General features: G+C 50.2%; 1 protein-coding gene across 1 annotated transcript; it reads right to left on the reverse strand.

The window, feature by feature from the left end:
• Positions 1-12,428: 12,428 nt before the first annotated feature.
• On the reverse strand, positions 12,429-13,796 carry LOC143491353 (transcription factor 7-like 1-B). The gene is made up of 3 exons (XM_076990261.1): positions 12,853-13,796; positions 12,686-12,758; positions 12,429-12,589 (listed from the first exon to the last, which is right to left on the reverse strand). The coding sequence occupies exons 1-3, from the start codon at positions 13,036-13,038 to the stop codon at positions 12,444-12,446; spliced, it is 405 nt and encodes a 134-aa protein (XP_076846376.1). The 5' UTR covers positions 13,039-13,796; the 3' UTR covers positions 12,429-12,443.
• Positions 13,797-14,857: the final 1,061 nt, after the last annotated feature.

The following is a 14,857-nucleotide window of genomic DNA, read 5'->3' on the forward strand; positions in this document are numbered from 1 at the left end:
TCACTCTACAGCCCCCTCTGACAGAACCCACCCAGTCCTACACACACACACACACACACACACACACAACACACACACACACACACACACACACACACATACAGCCCCTCCCCCTGTCCCACAGCTGTCTATAGATAGGCCTAGTGTGTGCAGAGGCACAGAGAGAGGCCCAGACCTCCAGCCTGGTCAAACTCACTGCAGCACTTTAGAAGCCTTCTACACCACCTTCTACACACCTTCTCTCTCTCTGCACAAACATGTCCACGTGCTCATGCTCATCCTCACATGGCGCACACACACACACACCACACACACACACACACACACACACACACACACACACACACACACACACACACACACACACACACACACACACACACACACACACAGTACAGTGAGAGTGCTAGCCCCTGGTGTGCTGGACCATCCTCTCTGTCGTGCTGGTCCACAAATCTCCAGGCCAGCAAACAACCTGCAGGAGAGGCGCTGACCTGCAGCTCCAGCCCCGCCCCCAGCCCCGCCCCCTCAGAAGCCTCACACCAACACTGCAGATCGAAGCTACGGCCGCACAACACCACACCCAACATAGTGCCCTGTACATTCTCATTTGCGAAACATTATCACAATTTTGGGGTTTCTGCAATGCTTGTCATCACAGAGGGCTGGTAATATGTAAATCAGCCCTCGTGTTTATGCGTGCTGTGAGCGTCCTAATTAATCACAGATGCGTTTTATGCCGTTCTGATGTATTGTGACATTCACATGACTATCGGGATAGTCACACATCACAATGCAATGTGTGTATCACGCAGCTCCGACCTAAACCCCACTCCACCCACCAAAACCCGCCCCCCTCCACCCACCAAACCCCGCCCCCCTCCACCCACCTAACCCCGCCCCCCCCCGCTCACCCGTCTCAGTCTTGCACGTATTTGACTTGCACCTACAGGACCTGAGCAGGGGTCAAGGTCCCCGCGCCTTCGCCGAGCAAACAGGGAAGTTCTGGAGAACAAAAGGTGGAGTAAACAGCGCTGTGGGTGTGCTGGTGGGGGTGGAGGAGCGGGTGGAGGTTCAGGTTGGGCGTGACGGGGCGTGCCCGCGCACCACCGCCACACCTGAATGTCCGTGCACGGATCACAGAGAGGCTCAGAGTCGGGTCACTGGGCCCAAAAAGGTGCCTTCAGATAGTTTATCTTTCAGAGGAACCCTGTAGGGAAGGGCGGGGTTCCTGGCAGAGGCCACACCCACCACAATGAATGTGTCGGAATGTGTGACCATTACACCAAACAGAACCAGTTCTTGGACCAATAAGAAAGGGGGCAGCGATGTAATCAATAAAGGATCTGACATTCTTTTGCGCTACAGGGCGTGACGAGTTTGTGAGATGTTTGTGAGGGACAAGATGAGGAAGACCAACCATCCATAAAGCGTACTAACGGCACAGCAGAGCCGACCTGTCTCAGAGACACACAACGGCGCCCCGGGGAACAATCGAAGGCGGAGTCTGAGGGAGGAGGAGGAGGGGCCAGGTGAAGGTGGCCTGGGGGGGGGGGGGGGGGGGGGGGGAGATAAGCAGTGAGGGAAACCCGCGTTGGGACTCCAACCATGACCGGCTCCACGGCTCCGTTTGACCTCCGCGTTCGTCATGCGTCTCGACGGTGAGCAGATGCAGCTGCAGTCTGACAGAAGCAGCACAGCAGGGTACGGGTGGAGGGAGCCCTGCAGTCCCGCACTCCTCACACGCACCTCCTCCACACGCACCTCCTCCACCCGCACCTCCTCCACACGCACCTCCTCCACCCGCACCTCTCCACACGCACCTCCTCCACCGCCGCACCTCATCCACACGCACCTCCTCCACACGCACCTCCTCCACCCGCACCTCCTCCACCCGCACCTCATCCACACGCACCTCCTCCACACGCACCTCCTCTGTCGGAGAGCCGCTTTTCGCCTTTCACACAGCTGCACCCGCTAGCGCACCCCTGGCACTGGACGCAGGAGAGCAGAGTTGCACAACCTCCACAGACACAGAACACCCCCAACTTCCCCCTAGTAGCACCACCTACAGCCATTAGAAGCTCGGCAAAGAACGAATGAAGAGCTCAAACAGCAACTTACACGAGAGAGAGAGAGAGAGAGAGAGAGAGAGAGAGAGAGCGAGGAGAGAGAGAGAGAGAGAGAGAGAGAGAGAGAGAACGAAAGAAAATGGTTAGCAATTACAGCAGGGATTTACAGCCTGAGAGAGGCCTTATAAATCAAAAGTTCTGTGTTAATATGAAGCAGACAGACCTATCATACACACACAAAAACACACACACACACACACACACACACACACACACACACACACACACACAAACACACACACACGCACAGCTGGAGCACACAAAGCATCCTTAGAACAGCTTCAAAACTGCTTTAGGTTTGAGCTTAAATCCTTCCACCCATGTTGTTGTTAACTGTGTGTGCTGTATTTGCGTTGCGTTCGGCGTTTGACACCGGTAACCCGTGAGAGGGCCACAATGGGGAGGAACCATTCAGTCCTGTGGTACATCTGAGTCTATAAGATGCTGCCTCTAAGTCCAAGCCCAGCTTGTGTACACTGCAAATGTGAATGTCTGCTTTCTGAATTCCAGTATTAAAAATGTCCAAGAATCTTAAGTGCAATTTCCACTGCACCAAATACAAAATAGCAGGCTGATTTAAGCGGTATTAAATGTTGAATTCATAGTCAAGGTCTTCCTATTACAGGAATATTTTTGAGTTTCCAGTAGGTACCTGAACATGTCGGTCAGGAAGAGAGGAATATCCACCTGTTCTAGTGGCTTCCCACATAAAGGATTTAGGCCCAATATGCCACATGCTGTAATGGCACCAGGTCCTGTAGTGTGTTAAGAGGACCTGGGTGAAGCCAGGTTAGATTGGACTCTGCATAGTTCTGACTTGTTGGCGCATAAGAACACCACAAAACGCCCACAGATCTGGAATATCTACGATTGGTTAGAACATTCTGCTTAAAAATAAAAAAACAATAAAAAATTTATTTGTTAGATGGCTGGTTTAAATATCGAATGTAATCAGTACTGAAAAGCCCAATACTGTGATGAGGGAGATGAGATCTTGAGGGAAACCAAAGTTGAAAGATGTAAGAAAACTGAATGTGTGGCGAAGCCTCACTGAAGCTCAGAGCTCAGGGGACTCGTGTTCAGAATGTACACTGCAAGCCAAGGTCAGTTTTACATATGAGGAGGTTGGAAACGAGCATGTGTGCACGACAGTGTGTGTGTGTGTGTGTGTGTGTGTGTGTGTGTGTGTGTGTGTGTGTGTGTGAGAGAGAGAGACAGAGAGAGAGAGAGGCGCCATGCTTAAGCTATCTCTTTATAATCCACTACAAACATACGGACTGCATTTTCTTCTGAGATCAGTGTGCAAATAATAACATAAGTGTAAATATTCAATATGCCAGCAATGTCAGTCGTTACGTGTAATTCACCAAATACATGCGCACATGCACGCACACACACACACACGCACACGCACACACACACACACACAGAAGCAGGGGTCTCAAGAATCCCACTCAGCCCTGTGACCCCCAGCCTTGACCTTTCACCCTTAACCTCAGGGGCAAACAAAGCAATGAGTGACACTGCGAAGACTGTGTGTGTGTGTGTGTGTGTGTGTGTGTGTGTGTGTGTGTGCGTTTGCGTTGGTGAGCTGGAGCTGTGTGTGGTGTGGGTGTGTGTGAGAGCTGGAGCTGTGTGTGTGTGTGGTGTGTGTGTGTGTGTGTGTGTGTGTGTGTGTGTGTGTGTGTGTGTGTGTGTGTGTGTGTGTGTGTGTGTGGTGTGATTAGCCTCCCGACACCGGTGCTGAATACTCACTCTGTGCAACTAATTCGGGGTCAAAGTCTCTCGGCCATTTAATCGCATTTGTTTGCCAACACCTCTGCATTACCTAAAGCCAAGGAAACATGCTGGCTCCAGATTAACAGTGCAGAGAGAAAGAGAGAGAGAGAGAGAGAGAGAGAGAGAGAGAGAGAGAGAGAGAGAGAGAGAGAGAGAGAGACAGAGACAGAGAGAGAGACAGAGACAGAGAGATAGAGATCCTAACCTCAGACTTGTATACACAATTCCTCAGTAGGAGGGTGGAAAATCCATAAAGCGTGCGTACACACACACCTCTAATCAGACTGGGGGTTCTATACCTTTGCTCTGCCTGGTTCTGTGGAGCGGCCCAGGCCCAAGGCGGTGCGGTTCAAGACCGGCCCGATGCCGGTCTGGGACGAGTTCCTCAGCACCGCTCGCAACACAGCCGAACGCCCATGTGTGGGCTGGGCGGGTGTGTGTGTGGAGGTTTCCAGTCTCAACAACGGAGTGTAAATAAGTGTGTGTGAGTCTGTGTGCGGTTAGGCTAGTGTGTGTGTGGTTATGTTGGGGTGAAGCTGCTGCTTTGTCCTGCCACACATCACAGTCAGAAACACTCAAAGAGCCCATTCAGTACCAGCACTTGGCCTGCCAATACACACACACACACACACACACACACACACACACACACACACACACACACACACACACACACACACACACACACACACACTCCATTTTCACTGCTGTGCAGACTAAAATAACACGAACGCTCAGACTCTGATCGTTACGCATTGTAATGATCCTCCAAATCTAACCCGAGTTAATAATGTGAAGCTCTGGTTCTGGACGTGTGGAAGAGTTCTGGAGCCACACAGACGCTGTGACGACAGCTGGCATAACACAGGAGCCCGACACGCACCAAAGCGGCCCCAACCTATTTCACAGGTCACCAGTGACGTACGTGTGTGTGTGTGTGTGTGTGTGTGTGTGTGTGTGTGTGTGTCTTCCAGCCAGAGACAATGTTCCACAGCCTCAAACCCATCCAACTATCCCAGCGAGTGCTCTGATCCGATCGGCACGCTTCGAGACTGAACATCAAGGTCAAGCGGAGGTCAGGCCTGCCAACCTCCACCTGTCGAGGGGGGGGGGGGGGGACGGTGGAGCGAGGGCGGCGGGGCAGAGAGAGACGGCCCCGTCCTGCGGTCCCGCGCTGTCCTGTGTGGACAGGGGCGGGGGCAGGACCATCTCCCGCTCGCCCTGTAAACGCGCTGGGCGGGGCAACTCCAGCCTCATGGGCGGGTCTAAAGCCGGAGCCCTCCAACACCGAGTTCAAGTTTTTCCATCTCGCTCACACACGACGTAAATGAGCCAGAGCGGGCCGGTTGTGGCACGGCGGCGCTCTGGACGTGCCAGCCGCCCGTCGCCCCCACAGAGGAACACGGGGGTGTGTGACACACCCCTCCGCTGCTCCGGCCTGGGCCTGCTGGGGGCGGATCTCAGACTGTGACCGACAGTACTGTGTAATCGCCCCTGTATGGTTTCATGAGCGCCGTTTGTCTTTTAAACATGTGCCACACACACACACACACACACACACACACACACACACACACACACACACACACACACACACTGCAGGGGAACTCACTCTCATCGGGACACCTCTGCTCATCTGCTCCTCCATACGTGATCCACACCAGCACCTAAAGGCCTGCGTCCCATTGAGACAGATCCCCCCCACACCCCCCCCCCCCCAACCTCCGACTCTCTTGCTCTCCCCCAACCAACCCCCCCCCCCCCCAAGCTTTAACTGAAACCATCTGGTTGGAATACCAGACTGATGAAGCTCTGTTTGGGAGTTACACCCCCCCTCCCTCCCTCTCCCCAAACCCCCCCCCCCCACCAGAACAACCCGGTTTTATTAGCCTGGAGTCTAGCACTTAGTGCCCTGGTTTTAAGAGCCTAGATGCCTCTACATGTGAAATGAAACCCAGGGTTCGGAGCAAGGGGCCACACGTGGTCCCCTGGGACCTCCATGCAGCTGGGGGGGGGGGGGGGGGGGGGGGGGGGGGTGCCTGACTGTGTGTGCAGCCCTGCTATCAATCAGCCTGAGAGGCCTTATCGCCCAGCGAGGCAGAGATGGATCGCCCTCCCCCCACCCGACGGCCCCGGGGGGGCGACCCTGACGCCCCGGGGCAGGGGGGGCCGGGGCGGGGAGATGGTGAGACAAGGAGAGAAACCCGCACCCACAAGACACACGATCCCTGCCGAAATAAACATCCTTATACATTTACATAGGACACGGACACTCGGGCAGTTGGTGAGTGCCACATATGACAGGAATGCGTGTTGGTTCCTTCTGGCTCTCACGTTCACGTGTGCCGGCCGGCGCTCCGTGTCGGAGACACACAGGCAGCTGTGGAGTCACACGCGTGCGCCAAGATACACCGCTCCCATTACGTAGCACACGGAGCTTAGGGTTAGACTGGAACACACACACACACACACACACACACACACACACGCTCATGCACTTCTATATGGAAACTAGCATTTCAAACTCTAAACTTTCTATTCACGGTTTTTACGTCAAAATTTTACATTTTACGCTGGTGCGGAACTGGTGGTAATGAAAGCTTCACTGCTGGTTTCAGTCTTTAATTACATAGCTAACATTGATTCTAGCCAGTTCCTACTAATTGAGTGGGAGGAAAGCTAACAGAAGTCACGCTGCACACACACACACACACACACACACACACACACACACACACACACACACACACACACTACACACACTATCTATATTCAGTTGCAAAAGCATAAGAAAGTGGTTGCTGACCCTGGCCACTTCATGCCTGCTCTCTTAAATGGGTTTCATTCTGAAGTCTCAGCACACAAGTCCAGTCCACGGAGAGCGCTGAAGGGACCCGGTCCGCGGGGAGACGGAGGGGGCACCATCCACACAGGCAGCGTAGACGCTTGAAAGGCAGGCCGGGCCCTTCAGTACAGCTGCCACCGCATCACAGAGCCGAACACGGGCAGGATGCTCTCCGCTCCTCTCAGAACCTTGTGGAGCTTGAAACGCCCGCCTCAGATTAATAAATTGATGAGGAAATAAATTTATACGCGCAGTCTTCCTCACGGACTTCAAAGGGCTTCCATTGATGTCGCAGAAGGCAGGGAGTCATTGGCGAGTGGGCGAGAGAGAGAGAGAGAGAGAGAGAGAGAGCGTGTGTGTGTGTACGTGCGTGCACGTGTTGAGAGGGATTGGGTGGTTCGCCAGTCCTCAAAGGGTGACGAGTCTCTCCTGAAGGGCCCTTGAAAAGCCAGAGAGGGCTATAAACAGAATAGCTAATGTCAGAGATGGCTGGAGAGAGAGAGAGGGGGAATGAGGGACAGTGGGGTAACTACAGGGGGCAGAGAGGAGCACGCCAGCACCCGTCAGAGAACCATGGAGGAGAGGAGCGCACGAACGCCAGCGCTGGCAACGTTTAACGCAGTTCACACACACACACACACACACACACACACACACACACACACACACACACACACACACACACAGCTAGGGATCCTCTTTTCTGGGGCAAGACTAGCTAGAAAGTTATTACACAGCTTCAGCAACACTACACACTTCTTGTTTACCTCTCCACTCCTTATACCTGAGCTTCTAACACACACCGTGGTCCTGTTTGTTAATTGAAATAATTTATTGAGGTCCATAAAAACACTTGTAGAAGGTGTGGAGGAAGAATACACTAAACCGGCATAGAGGAGTTTCAAAAGAGTGCCTTCCAGAGGCGTCATGAGGGCCATGATGCAGGAGATCCAACCAGGCCCATGGAGAGAGGTTCAGTCCTCTAGGTGTCCCTGTCAGATCGGGATTTCCTAGAGGGCAGGACCCACTGGCCAGCCTGGGTCCGGGTAACCAAAGCAACAGCACATGGAGCAGGATTTCAAGGTGAAATCCCAAAGGTCCAAAACTCTTTAATTACAGCCAAAACCATTAACAAGGATTCAAAAATTGCATTCAAGTAAGTTCAGGTGAGTGGCAGTGTAAACACGAGCTAGACGTGAGCTAGACCTCACCATCAGAATGCTCCAAGATCGGCCTGAAGAAAAGCGACATTACAAAACACCAACCGGGAGTCACGTTCCTCTCTCCGAGAGGCTCCTGGACGATGGGAGTCGTGTTCGTACCTTCGACAGGTTCCTGGATCTCCACCGGTCTCAAGTACGCACGCATGCACAAACACGCACCACTCCCACAAGGCTCCCGAACAATCAACGCACATCTATGGCTTTGCCACATGGCAAAAACCTCAGAGGCAGTTCTGAAGAGGAGTCCAGACACAGACGCAAAGAACGGTGACCAGTGATCGAACTGCAGGCTAGGAACAGCAAACGAGTGAGAAACGCGTGCGAGGTTTCTGAAACGCACAATCGCTTTCGCTTCTAAAGCTAGGCCTAAGCGCTGCAAAAGTCCATCAAAGCCTTCTTCCATTGCCGACACGTCTGACAAAGCCAAATATGGCCCAATAGATCAGTGAGAACGATTAATTAGTTTAGCTCTAGTTTGAAAAGGGACCGTTGCCTCCAGCTTAAGGAGAAGCTTGAATGTTTAACAATGAGCCCAAGGTCTAAGCTTCAACCTGAATCCCTCCCGTTCGCCTGGCATTAAAGAGATCATTAGTCCTTGGAGAAGAATACGTCAAACTCCTCGAACATACGAATGAGAGAGATGAGGGGAAAGTGTTAACACTGCTGCAGACCTGCTCGGTTGGTGGGGGTGGGGCTTCTAACAGCCCACGCAGTCTGTTCTCGGGGACACTTACACTTTGACATTTCTAGACATACGGACGCAGCTTATATTAAAGCGTGTTCCTTAAGCTGGTGAAATACCATGAGAGGGTTGGTCTTCAGGGCTCCGAGAGCATACCTGCACACCAGCCACATGTCTCACAACACAACACACACACACACACACACACACACAAAACTTTGGCTTTGTAGCAGTTTCCAGCCTCATACATACAAAACCCCCCCTCTAAACAGTGCATGGACTAGCCTAAGGGTGAGAGGATGCAAACACCAGCTCTTTTCTTTAACACCACGACATTATTTACATTCCGGCTCCGACGCCAGCGAGCATCCCAAACTCCTTTTACGTGCAAGACCTGTGGCCCTTCTCACCCTTATGCTGTTGTACATCAGGCTAGGGTACATTCTCCTGACACGGATTAAAAAAGTGACACTCTGCATTCGATAATCCAGGGGCCTACATGTCACCAGAGACAGGGACTTTTTCACCTTACTGGTGTACAGGAGGCGGGTGCGTAGCTTGACGAGCAGACGTCCCCGTTTCGTTGCGAGCCAGAGAACTTGACCCAGACATTATCTTGCGCTCTGCAGTCTCGTCTGCACAGGTCCTGGCAGCTTTTTGTCTGCATTTGTGCCGCATGCAAATCGCTCTGTGAAAGTCTCGAAAAAGCCGGTCGCCACGCTGCCTTTCTGTCGCAAACCTGCGGACCCCAATAAAACCCTCCGCCTGTCAGCCATCAACGCCCCCCATGACCACCCCCCCCCCCTCCCCCTCTCCGCCTCACACCTCCTACTGCGATCTTTCTGAACAGCTCGAGTAGCTATTGGCATTCTGACTGAGCAGACAGAGAGAAAACACATGGGCCCGAGCTTATCCTTCTGGCAAACACAGTGTATATTTGTACGTTTGTTTCAAAAGTCACCAGTTCAAATTTGAGGAAAGAAAGGCAGATAATTGAGATTCTGAAGGCCTCCCCTGGATTTGTTTGGAAAGGTCCTGACGGGATTTTGACAGCTGCGACGGTGTCGGTCCGAGCGCCGACTTAAGATTAGTGTGTAAATATCTGAAGAATTCCAGCCACTCAGTAAAGGAGCCACAGCCCAGACGAAAGGTGTTGATTGACAGACTAAAAACTCATCTGCCTTAATGACCCACCTCAGACACACACACACACACACACCCTTATACAACTGGCCTTAATCTGATAAGTTTTAAGGACAAGAGTGCCTGGGACATCTCACTCTGTGATTATCTTGTTTCCTGTGAGTACTTGATAAAACACGGCTCCCTGTCTGTCAGGAGCAGAAGAGGTCGCGAACGCCAGTAAGCATGTCGCAGCAGTTCGGAAAGACTGCAGGCCACGGCTGCTTCCCTCTCGAACCAGAACACAGGAAGAGATGAGACTATATTCATCTCCTAAGTAGGGCTGTGCAAATTTGCATACAGCATCATTTACAGTGGACAGAAGAAAGAGGCACACTTTACTCTCTCTCTCCAATCAGAAGAACGCAACGAAAAGCAGGGTGATTTTCTAATCTTGAATGATTCTATCTCAGTGTTTTCAAGTAAGCCCAGATTACCCTGGTCTTCTGTAGACGCCAGCCGTAGTGGACACAAACACACTCATCCACCATTTAAGATGAAGCAAAACTTTCTCAAGCGCATCGAATTTAATGAGACAACTGCACAAAATAATAATAATTTAAAAAAACAACGACTCAGGAGCCCATTTCACACGCTCAACTTCGAAACACGATATCGCGAACGTGAAATGCTTTAGTGCCACATGCAAACGAGGGGAGGCGGAACCAAGGGGGGGTGGAGACGGGGGTGGAGACGGGGGTGGAGAAGTTCGCAGGCATGCAGCTAAAGATAATTTAAGCCAATTCTACCTTTAAAAAAAAAAACCTTGTATAGGTCAAGAAACAAAAGAAGGTCCCTGCAGTGGTATGCACCTAGTGCGTTAGCAGCAGCCATTACGCTAATGAGGACCTATGGAGATCCCCAATGAAGCCATCAAGCACCCCCTCTGAATAACAATGGAGGTCTAATGCCTCTGTAATTGAATGGAGGGGACTGGGAATGGAGGGAGCGTGTGTAGGGGGACGGGAGGAGATGGGCCGGGGGCAAAGAACAACGGGAGAAGGAGTTGGTGGTGGTGTTTGGTGGAGGTGGGGGCTGCTTTTCAGTCAAATGCTTGGCTGGTTCCAATCAAACGGCATTGGGATTCAGGGCGAAGAGAAGGATTTGTGGGTTGAAATAAACAATGGTGGTGTAACCCAGAGATTTAGAGGAGATGGTTCGCAGTTTAGGTAAGAAAGAAAAAAAAAAGAAAAAGGGGGGAGAAGGAGGGAGAGAGGGAGGGGGGAGCTTTTTGCTTCAGTTTGTGCAGACCCAAACTTTCTTTCTCATTTTCTTTATAACGGGACTGATGAACACCACCCGGGCCAAAGCACATATGAATGCCCGCTGGGCCCTATGCAAACTGAGCTGAAAGAAGCCACTACAGGGGCTAAAGGGCCAGTCCACCTTTCCCAGAACACCCACGACACGCTCAGACAACTGGGAAGGGCCGGAGCAGGCGAGGGTGGCTGTGGTGTCCACCGAGCCTCGGACAGCGCAGGACCCAAGACAGAAACCAAGGGGACACAACACAAAGCGTGTGCTGTTAAAAGTGTTCAGAGAGCACATGTCCCTGTACCCCTCTTCCTAGGCCATACTAATCTAATTCGCACTCGGGCAAAACAAGCAAACTGAAAAACACTTAATTACCGGCAAAGCTTGGGCAGCGCTGAATTGAATTTGCTGGGCATTAACTCCATTAGACAAGTATTTCACATACACAAACAGAAAGATGACAGCCAAGCAAAAGACAGACTTAAAACAATGACAACAAAATCAAAGACCATAACAACAGTGAGATATAAAGATATCGAGTTATTATTTATGTATAACTAAAAACACTTCCCTACAACTGTCACAGGCAGGAATATGTGGCCTGTTTCATGTGTTTTTTCCCATAAAATGTAAACCAAAATGATCATAACAATTATCATATAATCGTGCTGATCAGGTTTACAATAAAAACCTACCAGACACTACGCAAACTTGTATGAAAACATTTTCATACATATTTCAATGCGGGAGCGTGAGAGTATAAAACCACGCGTCACTTCATAAGGGACCATGAGATCAGGCACCCAGACTTTTTCATCCTTTGGAGACATATACACAAAATTATTTTATGATATATATATATATATAGCATATATATATATATATATATATATATGCCTAAACAAATTATGCAATGCATAATGCATAATTAATTATGCATAGATGATGAGCTGACCCTGTGTTACTACAATAGTCTGCTGTAATGTTCGACCCAAAGATTTTCCAAACTTGAGGGTGATCTGTACGACTTCGTGTGACCATAAGTTGTGCCATTTGTTTCTCATTAGTCCCCAGCGGTTTTTGAAATTGGAGAAATACCACCACACAACACAACGCAGAAACGGAATGGTCGGTCTGAACTTTCATCACTCGTCCAATTCGAGGGGAACAAAGAACTTCACTAACTCCTCCGTAGGCCACTTGAAGGAAACATGGCGGTCCCCCCGTATCGCCAGAGTAACACGGACCGTTAAAAACTTGTCACTGGGTCATTAAAAACTCCAAGCTGGACCTCGGTGTTTGGAAAAACACGTCCAAATATCTTCAAATATGGATATAAATGTTATTTATGTGTGGTTACTCACCGTTCTGGCGCTGGGAGACAAGGCGCCGCTAGATAAATAAGGATTGGCGAGGTCTGGGATCATTAGAAAAGGGTAGCCTGGATAGTGGGGACTCTTAAAAAAGCCTCCATCTTGCTGTCTTCTCAAAGCTTTTGGACGAGGAACAGGGAGAAATGAATAATTAGCGTGAAAGGAGCGTGTCAAACTAAATAAACGTAAAAAAAAAGAAACAAACCATCGCCTACCTTCGCTGAAATACTCTCGGGCTTTCTCGTAACTTTCGCTGTCGGTCCTCGGCTGAGGGCGTCTCTCCGTTTGCTGGTGGAGGAACATAAATGAGGTCCAGGATTAGAAGGAGATGAATTAATGTTAGTTTTCGACCTGTTGACTCGAAGGTTTTGGGGAGACTCACCTCGGAATCGGAGGAGCTGCTGTTGTTTTCCGACTCGTTCACTAAGGAGGACTTGACGTCGTCCAGGTCCCTCTCGGCCGACACGTTCTCCGAGATCTTCTCCTCCTGCTCGCCCTCGTCTTTGAACGGGATCATCTCGTCGTTCGCCCCCAGATCATCCCCGCCACCTCCGTTAAGTTGTGGCATGTTTCGTGTTTTGATACCGTATTCCCTTCGCAAAAAAGTGCGCGTTTGTGAAACACAACCGTGAATTAACGACTTTTTCGCAGATTAAAAAAAGAAAAAACTTGCCGACCAGTTTCCACGATTTCAGAAATAATCCTTGGCGAATGAAGAAAAATCCAGGTTGTCCATGACCCACAATGACGAACGACTCCGGTTATTTATCACTCACGGGAGGACCGAGCTCACGCGCGCCTCAAAACGGGGGCTCGCGCGACCAAACTCCTGACCTCGCCGCAGTTTCTTGGCTGCAGTGCTGTTGGATCAAGACTACCGTGCAGCCCCCTCTCGTCTCGTTCAACTCGAGAATACAGCGCCACAGTCCAACCGAACTTCGAAAGCGAGATCAAATTCACTTTCTATAATCCACACTTGTTGTTCAAGGTGATAGTGTCCGAAAAGAAGTAGAAAGTAACGCCACTTTTCCTGCAACGCACGCACCCTCGGCTACAAGTAACCCAGAGATTACAAAGTTGCAACGGTCACGTCGCCTCTTCACCCTTTCTCAAGACTTTTTTATTCTTTACAAAAATACCTCGAGAAAGTGTAGAAAAATAGATTTATATAAAAAAAATCATCTACCAGTTTCTCCCGGCCGTGTGCACGACATGATTTCCCCAAGAAATTCACGAAATGGTAAAAAAAAAGGTCTTTATGAGTCTGGAGATCTGTTAGCCTGCACGTTGGAGTGCGCAGCAGAGCGTGCTGGAGTGCAGGCGCGAGCTGCCCGGGTGTTTAGAATGCAGAGGAGGAGTTTGGGCTGAAAAACGAGCCTCCATTCAGCACGCGGACGCGGAGGGCAGCTTAAAGGAACAGTTTGTTCGCGAGCGCTTCTTGAAAACGCTTCCCTGGCACTCGGGCTCGGGCGTTAGTCCACATTATTGATATTTATAAAGGCGTAGAGGGGCTGATTATATTTTCTTGACGTGTGTAACTGTCAGATTAATGGTTTACAAAGGCGTGTTTTCTCTGTAGTTTTTTTTTTGGACAATCAAAAGAGAACACGACCAATAAACTGCTCTAGATTTTACTTTGTCGTTTTGTTTTTTCTTCTTCTTTTGTACAGTAATTGTTAGACACTCGTGATGAATTTATTTGTGAATGACCACACTACACCGAGGAGTTTTTTTCTTCTATTCTCTCTTTATAAACTTTTTTTCTTTCATGGTCCAAGGCTTTTGCGGTGATTGATGATGTCATACTTTCCCAGACAGTTGTTTCACGTGTCATGTAGGCCCCCCATCACCGCACATCACAAAAGAACAACTAGGGCATGACCATCAGCTAAGATGCCAGACACCCCTTTCAAAACCCTCCCCTAGCCCCCTTTCTACGGCTTTGACTAATTTAATAGGAGTTCTAGCCCACGGCTTTAAACGTCCAGTGATGAAGCGTAGTGGTGTTCATTTTTATTAGACGAGTTTTTCAGACAATCGTGGTTTTTCCAAACGTACTTTCACGCGGCTTCATTAGACTAAAGTGCGTTAGGAAACTTTTTAAAGAAACGGACTTAACGTCACGTGTCTCCTCCCCCTCCAGCTCCCATGTCTATGAGTGTGTGATAATAGCATGCTGTATAAGTCCCTAATGACACGGTGCTGTAGTAATTGCAGGTCAGGTCAGTGTGTGTGTGTGTGTGTGTTGTCCAGTAGCAAGGTGGTGCTATGGTAAAGATAAGCAGGTGTGTTAGTCAGGGCTTTACTGGTACTGGGTGATGGAATCCTCTAAGAGCGGAGTGATCCTCAAACCTCCCACCAAGAAGCATCCTAGGGGCCACACACAC

The sequence above is a fragment of the Brachyhypopomus gauderio genome, unplaced genomic scaffold (genome assembly GCF_052324685.1).
Source record: "Brachyhypopomus gauderio isolate BG-103 unplaced genomic scaffold, BGAUD_0.2 sc74, whole genome shotgun sequence".
NCBI lineage: Eukaryota > Metazoa > Chordata > Actinopteri > Gymnotiformes > Hypopomidae > Brachyhypopomus > Brachyhypopomus gauderio.

Excerpts from the sequence above, each read along its gene's own strand:
- LOC143491353 (XM_076990261.1), bottom strand. The coding sequence starts at position 13,038 with ATGCCACAACTTAACGGAGGTGGCGGGGATGATCTGGGGGCGAACGAC. Across the intron at positions 12,759-12,852 it reads GCAGCTCCTCCGATTCCGAG|CAAACGGAGAGACGCCCTCA; the intron begins GTGAGTCTCCCC and ends TTCCTCCACCAG. Across the intron at positions 12,590-12,685 it reads CCGAGAGTATTTCAGCGAAG|CTTTGAGAAGACAGCAAGAT; the intron begins GTAGGCGATGGT and ends CTCGTCCAAAAG.